Below are 18,187 nucleotides of genomic sequence, written 5' to 3'. Positions count from 1 at the left end.
TGCTGATTGTTGGGGCAAGGTCAGATGAGTCTGGGCATTTAAAACCTTTGAGATTGACATCACCTGGTCTTCTCAGACGATGATTGAGAACAATCCATGACACTGGCAGGTCTCAGCTTTGCAAAGGGGGCAGTGCATGCTATAAATTCTGCAGAGTTCCCAAACTTTTGCAGACGCCATTTTTTTGTTTTCTGTCATTTTAAAAGTGTCGAACATTTCACGAGTAGAAGGAAAAATGGGTTCAATAAAATTTCAGCAAATTTTAGATGGTAACTTGATGCCATCTGTGAAAAAGCTGAAGTTAAAGAGAGGATGGCTTCTACAAATGGATAATGATCCTAAACACACCTCGAAAATCCACGGGGGATTACATCAAGAGGCGTAAACTGAAGGTTTTGCCATGGCCTTCACAATCTCCTGACCTCAACATAATTGAAAATCTATGGATAGACCTTAAAAGAGCAGTGCGTGACAGACAGCCCAGATATCTAAAAGAACTGGAAGACTTTTGTAAGGAAGAATGGGCAAAGATACCTCAAACAAGAATTGAAAGACTCTTGGCTGGCTACAAAAAGCGTTTACAAGCTGTGATACTTGTCAAAGGGGGCAGTACAAGATATTAACTTTGCAGACGCCATTTTTTTGTTTTCTGTAATTTTGAAAGTGTAAATGATGGAAATAAAATCTAACTTTTTTTGACATATTATAAGAATGTCTAATCTGTAATTTGATGCCTTTTTGGAGATTTTTCCATCTTTCCTTGGCTTCGTTATGCACATTAATACAAATATTTACCTGGGGTGCCCAAACTTTCGATCCCCACTGTACATACAAGGTTGTGTGAGGCGTGTGTGCTAGGGTTAAAGATATGGTACAAAAAGACCAAAGTGTGTCCTAACGCACACAAATACAACCCTGGACAGAAATTGTACTTCTGCACAGCAAGGGTTGGGGGGGGGGGGAGTGCCACGCCACCCCACCCTAGAAAAATCAAAGGAATGGATGGAAAAGTTCAGGTATTTCAGGCTGAACAAGCTAGCATAAGAAGTCTCTTGGGCAGAAACAGGAGTGTGTGACCATGTCTGTGCGTGTTTTGACCTCCTTTGAATCCATGGAAGCTTTAAATTGTGTCCCTTGCTTGTTGGCAAGTATCTCTTTAAAGATGCAGTGTTAAGGCTCATTTGTACACGCTGTAAGAAAATCGAGCTTACATTTTCGCCAAAAGAATTTTCGTAAGCTTTTTGACAGCCGATTACGAATCTTTGTATGAAATTTAATGAAAGGACAAACTCCAAAATTCTTCGCGTATGGGAACAGAATGAACCAATTTCATTTTAATGTGTACCATTTTCGTACAAAAAAAACACAAAACACTGCGCATGATCAGAAACTATAAACAATAATAAAAAAGCCTTTTGCCATACGAGAATTTTCGTTCATCGATTCCGATTAGCTGTGAAATAGCGAGGAAAATCGGAAGATCTTTCGCCTGATTTTCTTATAGTGTACCCCACTTAAATCCTACCATTTGTTTTCATTAAAATAAATATTTGTATCACCCTTGCCCTAGGCCCTGCTATAGAGAGCAAAACTGTAACTTTCAGTAATAACCATAAGATGTATAATTTAAGTCTGTGTATTAATAGGTGTGGCAGTTTTAGAAGGTCCCATGTATGCTGTTGGTGGTCACGATGGCTGGAGTTATTTGAACACGGTGGAGAGGTGGGATCCTCAGGCCAGGCAGTGGAATTTTGTAGCTAGTATGTCCACACCGAGAAGCACAGTTGGTGTAGAGGTCCTTGGTGGAAAGTAAGTAAATGACTACTATGTTCTATTTGTTATTCGCAATATTGTGGTTCAACAGTTTTTTCTGGTGAGGATAAAAAAGATGATTTTGCAAGCCAGTACTTCCATTAGAACTCGACTTGCCCTTTTCTCTCAATGTATGTAAGGATCGGGTATAGGAAAAAAAGAATTTTCTGCATGCATGTCACAATTTCTCAGATTATGGCCCTAATGCAGCCATCCTTGTCCAGAGCTCAAAGACCTCTTCTCTTACTAGAGCGAGACCCGGTCCAGAGGATCCTGAATCGGAGGGTATTGATAAAGATGTAGAGGCAATGTTGGCAGAAGCTGCTGGTTCGATTTTTCTCCCCCCACCCTATCGCTATATTGAAGAGAGTTTCCCCAAATATGCTTGTTAATGTTGAAAACCTCTGTCCACAATAGCCTTGACATTTTACAGTTTGACTGTCCTCTGTCTTGTCAATGCCACCTTGAGCAGAAACTAAGCCTTGAAAAAATATTCACGGTTTATGAACAGATGTATTGTCACTCCTGAAAAATGATGGGATCGGGCGTGTTTTGATCGAACCTGCCAGGAAGCCATCATTGCACACTGCCAATCATAGACAGTGAGGCATTTCTCAACCTGCAGCTGCACATACAAACGTTGCCTTTGATTGGCAGTGTGCAGTGCCAGCTTCCTGGCAGGTTCGATCCAAACATGCCCGAGCCCATGCTAAATATTTATGCATTTTTTTTTTATTTTTTTTTTCACACAAACAGAGCTTTTTTTGTGGTATTTAACCACTTGAACACTAGACATTTTCAGCCCCTTTGGTTTAATTTTTCTTTTTTGCACTGTTGCTTTAATTTTTTTTTTTTTTTTTTTATCGCTTTTACAAGGAATGGAAATTTCCTTGTGATGGCAAAAGGCATGTGACTTTTTTTATTTCTATGGAGGGATCTGGGGTCTCTCAGCGCTAATGTTGTGCAAGATAAAATATTGCAACTACCAAGATTATTCTCTAGGGTGTCTGCTTTCAAAAAAATATTATTTTGGGTTTTTTAGGTAATCTTCAGGGCTAAAATTTGTTTTAAAACATGTAAATTAAAACATTTTTAAAATGGCTCCAGGACTGCCATTGTGGTGGGGGGGCAAAATGCACCTTCTTGTAAACAAGTAAACCCTTGCATTGGCTCTGCTGTCACCAGTGCAGTACAGCGTTCTCGTTGAACTTGTTTAGCTGTGATCAGGAATATTATTATAAAAGAAAAAATTAAAAAACATTTTTTTTCATTACTTTTTTCTATTTTTACGATTTATTTTTTCTAACACACTGTCACCAGAGCAATATAGTGTTGTCGTAACACTGTACTACTCTGGAGAAGTGATCAGAATTTTTTTTTCCACGTTGATTGTATATACCAATGAATTGGTTAAATATGTTCTTGAAAATCAAATCATTAGAAAAGATTAGTATGTTGCTGGTGATAATTGGTTCCTCGCCAGGTAAAACAAAATTCTCTCTTGAGCACATTGTCAAATTAGTTCCCAACCTATGCTAAACCCTTTTCCACATGATTCTTAATTTTTTTTTTTTGGGAAGGAATGCCATTTCTAGCAGGAAATTGGTTCTCTGCATTCAAATTAAGTTCCAACTCCAGGCAAAACATATTTCTGTGTAGGTATAGTAGTGAATGGTTGGAACCTCTGCCAGCTGTTTTATTTTTTCGCCTGGTCCCTTTCTCTTGGGTAGATTCCCCCTTACTCTTGGGACAGCAAGTGGTGGTAAATCTCCCCAACAGGGACTTGGACAAAAACACACAATCTCCTCAGTAGGGTCAGAGAAAGAGATAGAAACTTGGCAGAAATTGTAGCTCTTTCTCATACTATCCAAAGCAACAAAACACATTTTGGCTGAATTTAGACTTTATTGCAGGTGGTAGTTACAGCCATTTATGTGAGAGAATTCCAGTGTCTGACCACCCTTACAGGGAAGACCTGTACTGGCAATGAAGAAAAATGTCTAACAGATGTGAATTTATGTGCGCATTTCTCTTCATATTGAAAAACATAAAATGTTGGGCCATCTGCCTGTATGCGGGATCCACAGAATAAACTGGCACATTATGGTTTGATTGTCTTCCAGGCTTTATGCAGTGGGTGGTCGAGATGGAAGTTCTTGCCTCAAGTCTGTAGAATGCTTTGATCCTCACACCAATAAGTGGACCCTGTGTGCGCAGATGTCCAAGAGGAGAGGTGGAGTTGGGGTCACCACATGGAATGGCTTCCTTTATGCGATTGGAGGACATGATGCTCCAGCTTCTAATTTAACATCTCGACTTTCAGACTGTGTAGAAAGGTAACATTTCATTTACACTGCTAAAGAAATAAGCTGCCAAAGCTGATAGCAAGACATTTTAATTTTAATAAAATCAATGTGATTCCAGACTCTCTGGAATTTTAAGCACCAGCCAGTTATAAATTAACTCAAGATTTGCTGAAGTACTGCTATATTTAATGCTTCTGTGCAATTACTGTAGGGATTAACAGGAGGCGAAAAGGTGGTTTTATTGTAAGATTTTCTATTGTATATTAGTTTTGGTAAATGTGTTAGTACAATCTATATATATTTATAACACCTAATTAAATTCAAAGGCTCTGTATTTGAAATCATTCACAGTTTTCTCTAACACTCCATGCAGGGCAGCAGAGAAATGTCTGGGATCTCTCTGTATAGAAGCATTGGCGAGTTAGAACTGTGTGCAACCACTGCTATGCTCCAGTCTCTCATTCACAAAGAAATTACTTTTAGCAGATCATGTAGTAGGCAGAACAACTTTCCTGAATCTTTCCCCCAGATCGGTGTCTGTAATACCACTCTTCAGCCAGACAGCTTGGTAAGAGCCAATTCCTGAGTAGACGCTGAAGCCAATGTAGCATTAATTAACATAGGGGTGGCTATTTTAGGAAAAAAACACTAGTCAACATGCATTACATGGAACATTCTAGATGGCTGCAGTTTGGCCGTCCCTATGTGGACGTTTAAAAGCCTGCATAGGAGCGATCATGACACAGGAAGGAGTTGACCAGCTGACCTCATTAGCAAACACCCTGCATCATTCACCCTCCCATTCCCAGCTGCACGTTTTTTAAATTAAATAAAATGCAATCAATCCATGATCACTCTCCTCACTAAATACACAATCAGATTACATAGTGTATGGCCATCTTTATACAAGTACATAGAGAGTGGACAGAAACACTCAGCTGCAAAGCCCCGTTCACAACTCTACATAATGGGAACTTGCATTGCCACATGCATCTTTAGCGTTTTAGCGAGGTGGGGAGGCGTTTGAGCATTTTTTTCAACTCATCACACATAGAGCAGCCCATCCACCTGAATGGGCCACCCTACACACAGCAATTGCCCCAAAGAAGCTTCAGAACATTTTTTTTTTTTACAGTGGAGTGTTTTTTTACTGCGATTTTTGGTGCATCTCATTTCTGAAATGCAAAGAAACGCAAACAGCTGTGAATGGAGCCTCGTTGTTTTTGTGTTATCGCACCAATTTCACTTTAAGCCCAGGTTCACACTGGGCTGCGGGAATAAAGCCGTGCAAGTTCAGCCGAACTCGCACAATTTCACTCCTGCTTGTCGGTCCCGATTTCGGACGCATTTTAGAGACATCTGTGCAGATGTCAATGTAAATCGAGGCCGAAATCGCAAAAATTAGTACAGAAACGACTTTTTTTAAATCGGTGCAGCACCACACCGATTAGGACAGTGCCATTGGTGGCAAATGCCGCTGTTCTGACACGTCAAATCACATGTCAAAACACACCAGTGTGAACCAGGGCTCAGACCCCATTCACATCTAGCATAGTGGGAGCGCACATTTTGTGGCTCGTTTTTCCTGTGACACGCATAGGGCAGTCTGTTGGTTACATATGATTAATGGGACATTTTGGCACTTTGTGGGTTTTTTTTACTGTGCGTTTTTCAGCATTTGTTTTTTCACATGGCAAAATGTGTGTTTGCTTCTGTATTTGGTGTGCCGTCAGAAAAAATGCACCAAGCTCCAAAAAAAAAGTCCTGAATTTTCTTTGGGGCGATTGCAAAATGCATGTGGAAATGTGAGCTCCTGCTATGCAGAGTTGTGAACGGGGCTTGACAGCTGAATGTTTGTTTCTGTCCACTCCCTTCTATGTACATATATAAAGATGGCCATACACCAGTGATGGTGAACCTTGGCACCACCTCTGCAGTGTAGTTGAGCATCATGGGAAATGTAGTTCCAAAACGACTGGGGTGCAGAGGTTCACCATCACTGCCATACACTATGCCATCTGATTGTGTATCTAGTGAGAAGGGTGATCACTGATTAATTGCATTTCATTTTAAAAAAACGTGCACCTGGGAATGGGAGGGTGGATGATGTAGGGTGTGTGCTAATGAGCTCAGTTGGTCAACTCCTTCCTGTGTCATAGTCTGATCAGGAAGAAGACAATACTAATGGAAACGTCTGGATACATGGATTAGGACAAGTGACTGCAGATTTAATCTAAAGTGTTGATATTTTTGCAAAACAAGTACATGAATGCTATATTGGTGCATAGGGAAGCTGGAATTTAGAAGAAAAAAAGTGTACAAAGGTGAACTTGCCCTTTAAAAAAGCACAGCAGTCCTTGAGCTCCAGCCAAGTGACTTTTGCCTAGGCTGAGATGGAACTATTAGTCTGTTGTAGGCAAGAAGGACGTATTTCCTAAAGCTACAGTACAGACTTCATGTAAATATGCTAAACAGATCTACATGTGCCGTGTTGATATGTGAGTGCTACTAACATGACTAATGTGATTTATTTTATAGATATGACCCCAAAACAGACATGTGGACTTCAGTGGCCTCCATGAGCATTAGCAGAGATGCAGTAGGAGTCTGTCTGTTGGGTGACAAGCTTTATGCTGTTGGTGGATATGATGGACAGAGTTACCTTAATAACGTGGAAGCATATGATCCACAGTCAAATGAATGGAGCCAGGTCAGTAGCTCTAGCAGCAACATTTGATGACATATATTTATTTGATTTCACTAACATTGTTAAATGGGAAAGATTTTCATTTTTCAAATTGTCTGTTATAGACATTTAGACTGGCCAATTACTAGTAGAATTTTGTTTTCAGAATGTTCCTTCCAGTTTATAATCATTAGTGGGGTATAAATCAATGTTTGTTTTTGCTGTAACAACAAAAAAAGGAGCAGAATGGAAAATGTTTTTCGAGTGATCAAATTTCTAACAGTGAATGTGGTTTTCATTTGGGGAAAATCCATTCACTCCGTAAAACATTTCCTTTTAACATTCAATTTTGAAGTTCTTTTGAATGACATTCATCAAGTCATCCAATGTACTCATGAAACATGTCATTTGTACAAAAATCTACTAATGTATGGCCAGGGGCGGACTGACCATTAGAACACTCAGGCAGTGCCGAGGGCCCAGGGCCAGTAGGGGGCCCCATGAGCTGGGACAGCTGAGGTGTTCCATTACAACTCAATCGCTGGATTTGTCAGTAGCAGTGTCATTGCTTCTAACTACATAGACTGCCTGGCGGTCAATGTATTTAGAAGTTCCGAGTCTTCTTTCTGTCTCACCCCTCAGTCTCTTCCTGCACAATCCCTCTGTGTTCCCCTCAGTCAGATCCCCCCCTTCAGTGCCGTGTGATGGGAGAACCCGAAGGAGGGGCATAACTACTGCACGCTATATGCAGGGAGCGAGCTGAGCGAGTGAGGAAAGTTTTCGTGGAGGTAAGCTGCTGCATTGCACACAATACAAAGTTTCATGTCGGGAGGAAATGTTTGTGGCAACTTGTGAAGGGCTAAGTAAGGTGGCAAAGAGGGTTGAAATGGCAGGAAACTGTGTGTGTTAGAGCCGGAGCTTGCGAACTCGGAAGACGCGGGGGACCTGTCAACCCTCTCAGCCGTGACTTTACTGCACTGGAGGACTTTGTTCCAAACCATGCCCAATATATGGCTTTATTTAGCCACACCAACTTTGTACCATGGCTATGCATGTCGCAGGTCACCTTCACCCTGGTAGGGGCCCCAGTGCATTACTTTGCCCAGGGGCCCATGATTAAGGTGGCACTGCTCATGAGAGGCTCCTGGTACCTTTATTGGATCTCAGGCATTAAGTCTCCTGCCACTCTTTATGTTGCCAAGCTAGGTGCCCCGCCACAATGCCCTGCTGCTTTAATGTTGCATCAGAAAGATGGCTGCTGTGTGGCGGCCATCTTTAAACCTGGGGGCCCCATGTATCCCTAGTGCCCGGGAGTCCCATGAGTTGTCAGTATGCCCCTGTGTATGGCCATCATTTTAGTCACTTGATGACAGCAAGTCTAAAGCAACCCATAGACATTGGAAGACAGTTGGATATGCCAGCATGATCTAACCACCAAAAGATCAACCAACCAAACATGCATGTTTTTTGCTGGAAAGAGCATAATACCATGTTATCTCAGGGAGATGCATAGAACTCTCTTTATCAATCAATTTTGTTTAAAAAATAAGGTGTCCTTTTATGAAAGTGAGATTAGCGGCGATCCCAAGTCTCACCGCTGATCTCAGGTCATAAATAGTTTATGAAGCCGAGGTAATCAGCTGAGAACATGTTCTCCACTGATTATCGCAGCACAGTGAGAATCTGTAACTGACTGTCACAGAAACGGCCAGTTTATGAAGGTGCGATCTCAGCACCTCACTGGCGATCTGTGACAGAATTCTCACTTTCTGATTCACCATCTCAGAGGTGGAGAATCAGAGAGAAGAAGGGAGCCTTTTGACTTCCAACCTTTACACAGGAGCCTCTACAGTCAGAACACATCTTCCCCACCATTACACACCCCAAAAATGAGCAGGTTAGGAATTTATAGTGTGTGTGTGTGTGTGTGTGTGTGTATATGTAATATATATATATATATATATATATATATATATATATATATATATACCGTATTTCTCGGCGTATACTGCGCACTTTTTTCCCCTTAAATAATGGGTGCGCGATACCCGCTTCCCGCGCTCAGTTTGAATCCCTGCGCCGACATATACCGAGTGCAGTACACTCGGCTACATTCGGCCAGGCTCGGCTTCGCTCGTGCTCACGCATAAACGTCACAGAGCGTGAGCACGAGCGAAGCGGAGCCTGGCCGAATGTAGCCAAGTGTACTGCACGACAGTATATGTCGGCGCAGGCATTCAAACTGAGCGCGGGAAGTGGCGATTCGATGGGTAACAGCGTGGGAGAACACCACTGAAGCCGCAGACGGACGCCGGACCCGACGAGGAGGACACCACCGAAGCCGCAGATGGACACCGGACCCGACGAGGCCGCCGATGGACACCACGCAAGACACCAAAACTGTAAGTACTAAAATGTTTTTTTTACAGGAATGCGGGTCCACATTAGGGGTGCGCGCTATACGCCGGAGCGCGCAATACCCCGATAAATACAGTGTGTGTGTGTGTGTGTATGTGTATATATGTGTATGTGTATATATATATATATATATATATATATATATATATATATATATATATATATATACACACACATCATATAGCATAAATATGTGTGTGTGTGTGTTTATTTCTATGTGTGTGTATATGTGTGTGTATGTGTGTGTGTGTGTGTGTGTGTATATATATATATATAATGTGTGTGTAGCGCCTGTGTACTTTCAGTCTAGGCGCTATTTTAAATTTAGAGGGGGATGAAAGAGTTCATTAGCTCTCATCCAGGTGATTTGTGCAAATTGGGCCTCTGTTCTAGCTGGGCTGTACTGTTGGTTCATTCTGTGTTCCTGGGGTGCCTTTCCACCCCGGGGAGACAGGTGGCAGCAGTGGAGTTCAGTCTGGAGCGCCTCTTGCCAGCAGCCAATCAGGAGGGGTTTTCCCTTTGCGGGGCATGCTGGGGGAGGGTACTTCTTGAGAAGACGCCATTGGGCGGGTTTTTTTTTCCCGGGTGTGGCACCCACCTTCAGGGTGGCCACACATCACGGGCCCCGGCGATGTGGCCTACCAGGCCGGGGGGGAAGAAGCTACGCAGTGTTCTTGGTTCCGGGACCCTATTGGCCCGGAGCAACTGAAGCTATGGCGGGGCCCCAGTGATTGACTGGGTCCCCAAATTTCTAGAAGAGATCCCAAGCGAGTTGTGCTGTTCGGTGGGGAGTCAGCCTGAGGAGAGGCAGGCGATCCAACAGGGCCTCGACAATCCATCTGGGATCGAGGTGACCGGACACTGAGAGGTTGGATGTTGGCAACCTGTCAGTCGGTGACCCGACTGACAGGCACTAAATTCACTAAGGAAGATTTACTTCATGATCTACGTTCTGGGAAAGGGCCTGTGGCAGAGGTTCCTCCCTAATATCCATTTGCATCAGGTCTGTGGCAGAGACTTGTTCTTCTTCAAGGTTCCGAGTGATACTCTGACTGCCAGGTCGGTGTGAGAGGCATGTCCAGGTACACTATACCCATTCCGGCTGGAGTGGTGACGAAAGCAAAGTGCTGTTGGAAGCAGGACTGCTTCTGTATTGTTTAAGCCTGAATCTGCTGTTTTTCGCCTCTTCATACATCTCTCCTATCTACCTCATTCTGTCATTGCTGCTCTCATCAACTACCTTAGACGTCGGAGCTATAACAGGCCATCCCTATTCTATCCAGCGGCTCCTGCGGGGGTAGCGATGCAGATAGAGATAGAGATATATATATATATATATATATATATATATATATATATATATATATATACATATACATACATACATATAATAAAAACATTTATTCTACCTGTATTAAAATGCTATTAAAGTCATTTTTATATAATTTTTAATTTATTAGTAAAAACAAATTGTAAACCCTAAAACAGGGGTCTCCAAACCCCGGCCTGCGGGCCACATCTGGCCCGCTTGTGTGTTTTATCCAGCCCGCCCAGCGCCCGCCCGTCCGCAGCTGGCCGGTCCTGCAACCAAAGCCGCACACCCGCCCATGCTGTCACGCCGTGCTTTTTGATTGGCTGCTGGGACCGCCAATGTCCCGGCAACCAGTGACGTCACAGGTGCGGCACCTCCCCTCTTCCAGCCCGCTGTTTGAAATTACGATCCACGTGTGTAGCAGCGGGCGGGAGTCGGGACTCAGGAGTTGCAGAGAGCTGCAGAAGAAGAAAAGAGCAGAAGCCGGCTACAGCGGAGGCAAGTGTTGCACAACGCTGATGGGGACATTGCTGTGCTGATGGGGACAGTGCTGTGATGATGGGGACACCGCTGACGGTGACACGGATGTCCCCATCAATGGTGTCCCCATCAGCACAGTGGCGTCCCCATCAGCGATGATGGGGACATGGCTGTGCTGATGGGGACATGGCTGTGCTGATGGGGACATGGCTGTGCTGATGGGGACATGGCTGTGCTGATGGGGACATGGCTGGGGACACTGCTGTCAGGGCTGTTTTGCTGTTTACACAAAATTGCCAGATCTGTGTTGAAAGTTGCAGACTGATTTTATTTTTCATCGACTCGTATTAAAGGCCCAAGTTTATTTCGAATGTCTTTGCGTTGTTTTGCTAAAGTTTTTTCTCTTTTGTTCTCAGTCATATCATGCTGATTACAAAAACGATCCATGTAAAATATGTACATTTAATACATAACTGATTTTTTTTCCCGGCCCCCGAATACTTGTAAAATCTACAATGTGGCCCTCCTGTTGAAAAGTTTGGAGACCCCTGCCCTTAAATATGGTTTTACACATGGACTGTTCCATTACAGTTATACAGGGTTTATATTTGTATACTTTATAAAAAAAAAAAATGATTATAAGTGTATTTTTCATTTATATGAATGGTGTATAGCTGCATTACATATGTGGATTCCATTCATTTACTATACACCATTCACATTTAAATAGGCACATGTATGAGCTTTAAATATTGATAAAAACAATGTTTTTTTTTAATAATTGGGTTAATGTATGTTGTTTGGTGGGAATGTAACTTTATTATTTTATTAATATGTGGTGTATAATGTGTGCTGATTTGTGTTCAACTTTTGTATTTTTCACTTCCTCATACTGTAATCCCGCTACATCACGCGAGATTATAGTGAGAGAAGCCGTTCTCAGGAGTTTCCAGCCGTTTGTAGATAGCTTCTCATGTTGAGATGAGAAGCGATCTACAGAGCTTCATAAACAGGCACTCAGAGGAGAGAATGCCTGAGAACTGAATAGCGGTATTTTACCGTACTTTCATAAAAGGACACCTAAATGTTTAGTGGATGGTGGCACATATACAACACAAATTCTTAGACCCCTTTCACACTGGGGCATTTTCCTGGTGCTTTTTGGCTAAAAACCGTGCCTGTAAAGCGCCTCCCTTGCAGTCCCATTGTGAAAGCCAGAAAAAATAGTGCCTGAAAACTGCCTCACCTGCAGCTCCCAGTATGAAAGCCTGAGTGCTTTTACACTGGAGCGGTGCGCTTGCAGGACGAGAAAAAAACCTGCAAGCAGCATCTTTGAAATGAATGGGCAGTGCTGCCAAAGCGCTTCAGCAGCGCCGCTTTGCAGGCACTTTTAACCCCTTCGGGGGGGTTAACCGTCCCCAATGCCTCAGTGTGAACATGCACGTGGCACACCACATGCAGTCCAGTGCATCAAAAATGCATTGAAAGTGGGTTATATGGTTTTTAATGGCATACTTCACACCAGCACACTGCGTTCCAGTTCTAAAAAAAAGTACTGGACTTTACTGGAACGCTGTAAAAAGCATAAAAAACGCACTGGAACACACATGTCCTTAAGGTTAAGAAAAAAAGGGGGGAATGCACTGGACTGCATCAAAAATACACCAAAAATACACTGGAACACATATAAAAAATAAAAAAAAAAGTGTCAAAAACGTGCATGCAGAAAAGCATCTGGAATGCATCCAGACTGCATTTCTATGGTGTGATCTGGCCCCCAAGCAGTATTTTCACCTATAGCAAAAGCGGCTCCTGGAAACAGCTGTTAAACTGATATATTATTCCTCTTCTTGCCTTTCTGAACTCAGAAGCACCCATCAAAATCTTTGAGCAGTTTAAGATCAGCAGATAATCTACTCATCAGATAATCTTTTAAATTCATCCTAAGCATCAAAAGTACTGGCTGAAACACAAACTTCTTCTGAAAGGATCCCGACAATGTGGGGATCCACCCAAATGCCTGATCGGCAGCTGGCTCAGCCACCCCCTCCCCAGCAATAAATTGCAACAAAGGGAATTTGGGACTTTAAATGAAACAGTGGGCTAAATGGGGACAAAGTAATGAAACAAACCATAGATGAAATGTTCATGTATTGAGAAAATAGAATATTTGGTAGAAACAAATAGCTTGTACAAAAGTACAGAACATACATTTCATACATAATACAATAGTTGATATAAAAATACATTGAATAAATAACAGTCGATGGCGACATATATAGCCACATAGAGGTTGGGCATAACCACGCAATAGGTGAAGTATAAAATGTAAATAGATCATAGAAGTACTGGTTGATCAGAATGGGTCCCATAAACGCGTATAGCTACATCTTTATAAGCCCGACGCGGCGTTTCGTGTATATGAAAAACACTTATCAGGGGCGGATGTAGTGGGATATCTGGAATACAGATTTTATTAGTGATCAAGGTATTAAAATTGGATCCACCAAATAAGAGGTAGTAAGTCAATTCTGGTTACTTACATAATATGTCAAAGTGGTAATGTAAATACAGTTAAGACCAAACATATGCCCGTCCCGGGACAGAGGTGGCAGACCAGCAGGCAAACGGCAGAGCACATAAAGCATCCTTCCCAGACAGCACAGCGACCATGGGTAAAATAAAATTATAGTGTATCCTCATAGTACAGGTAGGTATCTGTAATGAATGAATGAATAGGTCCATCAAACAGTGACCCACATGGTAAGGGGATAAGGGCATAACAAATACATAGAAATTAACAAAGGATACCTGGAATGCGAGTAGGATGGCCACAGCTAGTGACGGCTGTAAGGCCTGCATAGAAAATGGCCACTGGCTGAAAAGCTGGGAAGGTGCTTAAATACGTCCAGCAAATGCACCAGACTGCCCCCAACGTCACGTCAGCTGGACAGTGTGGGGGCGGGGCCCTCAATCAGACAGCACAATTGCCTGTACTGAAGAGATGCTACACACACCCACTTGATCAGCTGTGATGGATACTAGCCATACAACAGGGCGACGCCAATAAGGACATCACTCGGATGGCACGTAACGCCGATGCACTGACGGTAACCGCCCGTACCCCCAAAGGGGAGGAAGGGAAGCACAGTGAGTGCATCGCAATCCCGGGATGCAGACAAAAAAAAAAAAGGGTCTAAGCAGTGCGTGATGTTTGCAAACATCTAAGTGGTGTGTTCAGCAACTGAATGGCAAATTAAACCATAATTAAAGTATGCCGTTTGTGTGGACAGATTATGCACACTTTGCACGGACAGCCCCATATAGGGCTGGCAGGGGAACACTGCCAGCTGCCGACCACTGTTTCCATCCCTGGTACTATAAGAAAAAAGGGGGGGGGGGCACCCGAAGGCCTCCCCAGCGATATACCCCAGTGGCAGTCGCCGTCATCTGCTCAGAAAGAACTGATTACAGGTGATGTGATCTCTCACGTCCTTAGGCTTAGCGCTGATGGGATGCAGCTGCAGCACGGAGGTATGTACTATTGTTTTTTTTAAATCCCACACTTCTTCTTTAAGGGCTTGTTCACACCAGCACTGTTGGGCTGAGTTGCCCATTGCAGTCCAACACAAAGGACAAGGCCAATAGCCTTATATTGCAAGATTTTAGTTCATACCAATGCACTGTGTTGGTGTGCGCTACATTTTTTTAAATAAAAGACAGGTTGTATTGCACTTTGGTGCATAAAAACACTTCTTACCTCCTGGTTAAACCATAGAAGTTTCGAAAAGATAAAAAAAAAAAAAAACACACTGCATGTTAAAAATGTAAGCCAGGCACTAAAATTACATTGATGAGGTTATTTTAGTTAATTTGTGACATCATTGAACATATAGTATGTTTTGTTTTTTTGTAATTTAGGTTGCCCCATTGTGCCTTGGAAGAGCCGGAGCATGTTTGGTCACAGTGAAACTATAGCCTGCAAGTTTTATATATCGTCTGCACAAACCTTCCCAAAGAGCTGATTATCCTTGGCATATTTATTGACTCTACTTTTTTTTGTGAATGTTTTTAAATAAAATACTACTACTATTTATCACATTGTATCTAAATGCACACTCTATATAGATGTTGATCATTTATCTAAGAAAATAGTATTTAACATATTATATTGGACCAACCTAAAACACACACATAGAATAGAGAGATTTTATTTAAATATGTTACTGGATGATTTGCAGGGCAAAACAAGTAACCGTTTACAATCATCGGAGAATGTTTCAGTATTATTTAGCTGCTGTCTTCCTGTAATCTCATGCAAAGTTGTCACTAGGTGTCTGCATGTCACTGCAAGTGCAATAATGACTGCTTGAAGTTGGCGGGAGTCCAGATTATGGGTGGAAAATTGTTGTACCTTCCATTATATTTGGCACAGTATGTGCAGAAGAGGAACACAATGCAGTTTTCAAAGAAACATTTGTATGGAGAAAGTATTATAGGAAAATAATTGACAGAGAACGAAAGGGGGGGGGGGGGGAGAAAGCTAGCTATGCTGTTCATGTTTATTCATTAGCAGTGTGACCCTGTACAATGTCCATTGTTTTGTTGTGCCTAACTAAATGCATTTTTTTCTTTATACACACACACACACACACATTTTGTTTCATGGAATATTTTAATTCTGTTATTATCTCAGACTCCTAGGTATGTATACAAAAAACATTAACCTCTCACACGGATTTAATTTAGTTAAAGGTGAAGTTAAATGGTTTGTTAACCCATTTATATAAGACTATGCTAGCCTCTCTAAGTAGTTTTAAAAAAACGAGCATTCTAAATACCGAATTTGAGCCATCTTCAGGCCGGTCACATGACTCGCGGCCACTTTACAGCTCCGATGGATGTCTTCTGTGGGAGGAGCCGTGATCTCCTTCTGACGTCAACTGGGGAGATCACATGGCCACTCGTCTCCTCTGCAGAAGCTCTGTCTTGTATCTGTAAAGCGGCCACGAGTCACGTGCCCGGCCTGAAGACAGCTCAAATTCGGTATTTAGAACGCTTTGGAAAACTACTTGCATAGTGTGCTTTGCCAGCCTCTAATAGAGGGGCTGGCAGTGACAATTGTACATTTTCTTTTCAAGAATATCGGCGGGGAAACGGGACAGACACAGAGAGGGAGATGACAAGCAGGGGAAGGAGGGGGGGAGAGAGGAGAGCAGAGGGGACAGCTGCGTATGATGTAGGGACGTAGTCTGAACACGGTGGCCAGGGCTCAGCAGCCCTGATTTTCGTGGTCAGTATAGAGAGGGGGATGCAGGAAGTGGCAGGTTCATGGAGGTTTTTTTTTTACAGTTTAGAGGGGGGCAGATTACACAGCACAAGCTCTGTCCTGTGTACTCTGCTTTAAGGCACCAGCATCTGCATATTTTATTTTTTTGGGTAAACAAACACTTTAAGCTTAAAAAAAATCTCTACAGCTTTAGTGTCAACAATGGCCTGATGGGGATTCACCCTCTTCCCCATCCATAATTTAGAGTATTTTCTTGTTTGCACTGCAGAATAGGGGAGAGACAGATGAATGACATGATTCTCTCCCCTATGCAGAGTTTGTGTTAGTGCAATATAAATTAAGAAAGTGCTTTTTTGTGGTAATAATTATAATTTCATGAAGTACAAGTATATACAGTATACAAGTATGTGTGTGTGTGTGTATGCTCTATGGGGGTTGGTTAGCTCTATGTGCCTGGTAGCTGCCCACTTTTATTAACTGAAAAGCAAAGTAAACAGTAAATCACAAACTGATTGCCAATGCAGGGGTTCTTCTCCAATACAAATAACACAAAAACACCAAGCCATCTGGCTCTTAAAAGAGACGTATGGCTTTCCATAAAAAAAAAACTATTTATATACACCTAGGTGGATGAAGCATTGATCCGATGCTGCATCTGTCCTCCACCGTCTCTGTAGTGAGAACTGAGCAATCAAACGCCACTGGGTTCTCCAGCCTGCTCTGAGCAGAGAGCCGTGACAGTCAGCAGCTCTCTGCTCTCCCTTCTCTGGAGCCCTGGGCTGTGGAGGGGGCGGGAGGGGCTGGCTCAGACTCTCGGCGAAGAGCCTGAGCCAGGTGCCGATCCAGGCTTCTGGGTTGATCCTGATCATATAGTGAGGATCTTTCCAGAGCCTAGACTGAGTCAGTTACATTCAACAGCTGACAGCGGGTCACAAGAGTGCAGGTCTGTGTGCATCTGGGCACTGGGTTGAAGATTCTTTCCCTCCCAAGAAACTTTGAAATCTTCAAACTACGAAGCCCACTTCTAGAAGACCAAAATCCAGAGATGGCTTTAAAAACAATTTTCTCCGCTCATAATAGATACAATGAAGTCCTGCACTCTGCATATGTGCGACCACGGTGTCCTTTTTCTTCAACCATTTTTATAGTGGAGGGGCCTAGCACTGTCACAATATATATTTTGCTAAACTTCAGCTTTAAAATGGAGATTGCATTACTTTTACTTAAGTTACTTTTAGAGCCCATTCACACCAGAACACAGTGCAGGAAAGGTGTTTTGTGTGTGTGTTTCTTGCACTACATGCAAACACCCTGCCCTTGCGAGACAAGCGCGGGTGCCATTAATGGCACTACAAATGCAGCGAGTTTGCGCTCATCAAACCACATGGTTCTACAGTACACGTGGTTTTGTGCGCAGCGCTCTGAAAAAGTAGTGCTTGCACTATTTTTTTTGTGCCTTCCCATGAACGTTTGAATGATCGGGCTGTCAAGACCGAACCGCACATGTTCCATTGTGAACCAGCCTTTACAGTGTAATTGTAAAGGCTGGGCATTTAATTGTGACTAGTAGATGAAAAAGTGTTAAGACATGATACATTTTTCACTAAGGCAGTTTAAGGAAATGGAAAACTAGGAGCGAATTCTGGTGGCAGTACTTGGTATTATTCCTTTAAGCTAGATTTAAAAAAGTGAAGCTGTTGCTGTATATACTCCATTAGAAATGTATTCTATATGGCTCTTGCAGATGAATGTATATCTATAGCCTTAGATGGGGTGGTATATACGTTTGCTCAGAGCGGTTGTGTGCCAGTGCGACCAAACAGATTGATCTGTCCTGGCCTCCCTAAGGAATAAAGGGGAAGACACTGGCTTTCAAATCCCTG

General features: G+C 42.7%; 1 protein-coding gene across 3 annotated transcripts in view; it reads left to right on the top strand.

The window, feature by feature from the left end:
• The window catches only part of KLHL5 (kelch like family member 5), a 120,348-nt gene extending 105,233 nt beyond the window's left edge, over positions 1-15,115 (top strand). For all 3 annotated transcript variants that reach the window (XM_040335128.1, XM_040335127.1, XM_040335126.1), the window contains exons 8-11: positions 1,647-1,809; positions 3,936-4,148; positions 6,657-6,828; positions 14,936-15,115. In XM_040335128.1, coding sequence (XP_040191062.1) covers positions 1,647-1,809; positions 3,936-4,148; positions 6,657-6,828; positions 14,936-14,992 — 605 coding nt within the window. In that variant the 3' untranslated portion in view covers positions 14,993-15,115. The remainder of the gene's footprint in view (positions 1-1,646; positions 1,810-3,935; positions 4,149-6,656; positions 6,829-14,935) is intronic.
• Positions 15,116-18,187: the final 3,072 nt, after the last annotated feature.

The sequence above is a fragment of the Rana temporaria genome, chromosome 1, assembly GCF_905171775.1.
Source record: "Rana temporaria chromosome 1, aRanTem1.1, whole genome shotgun sequence".
Lineage (NCBI taxonomy): Eukaryota > Metazoa > Chordata > Amphibia > Anura > Ranidae > Rana > Rana temporaria.
Note: the sequence above shows the minus strand (reverse complement) of the source record. Positions and strands in the feature narration are given on the sequence as shown.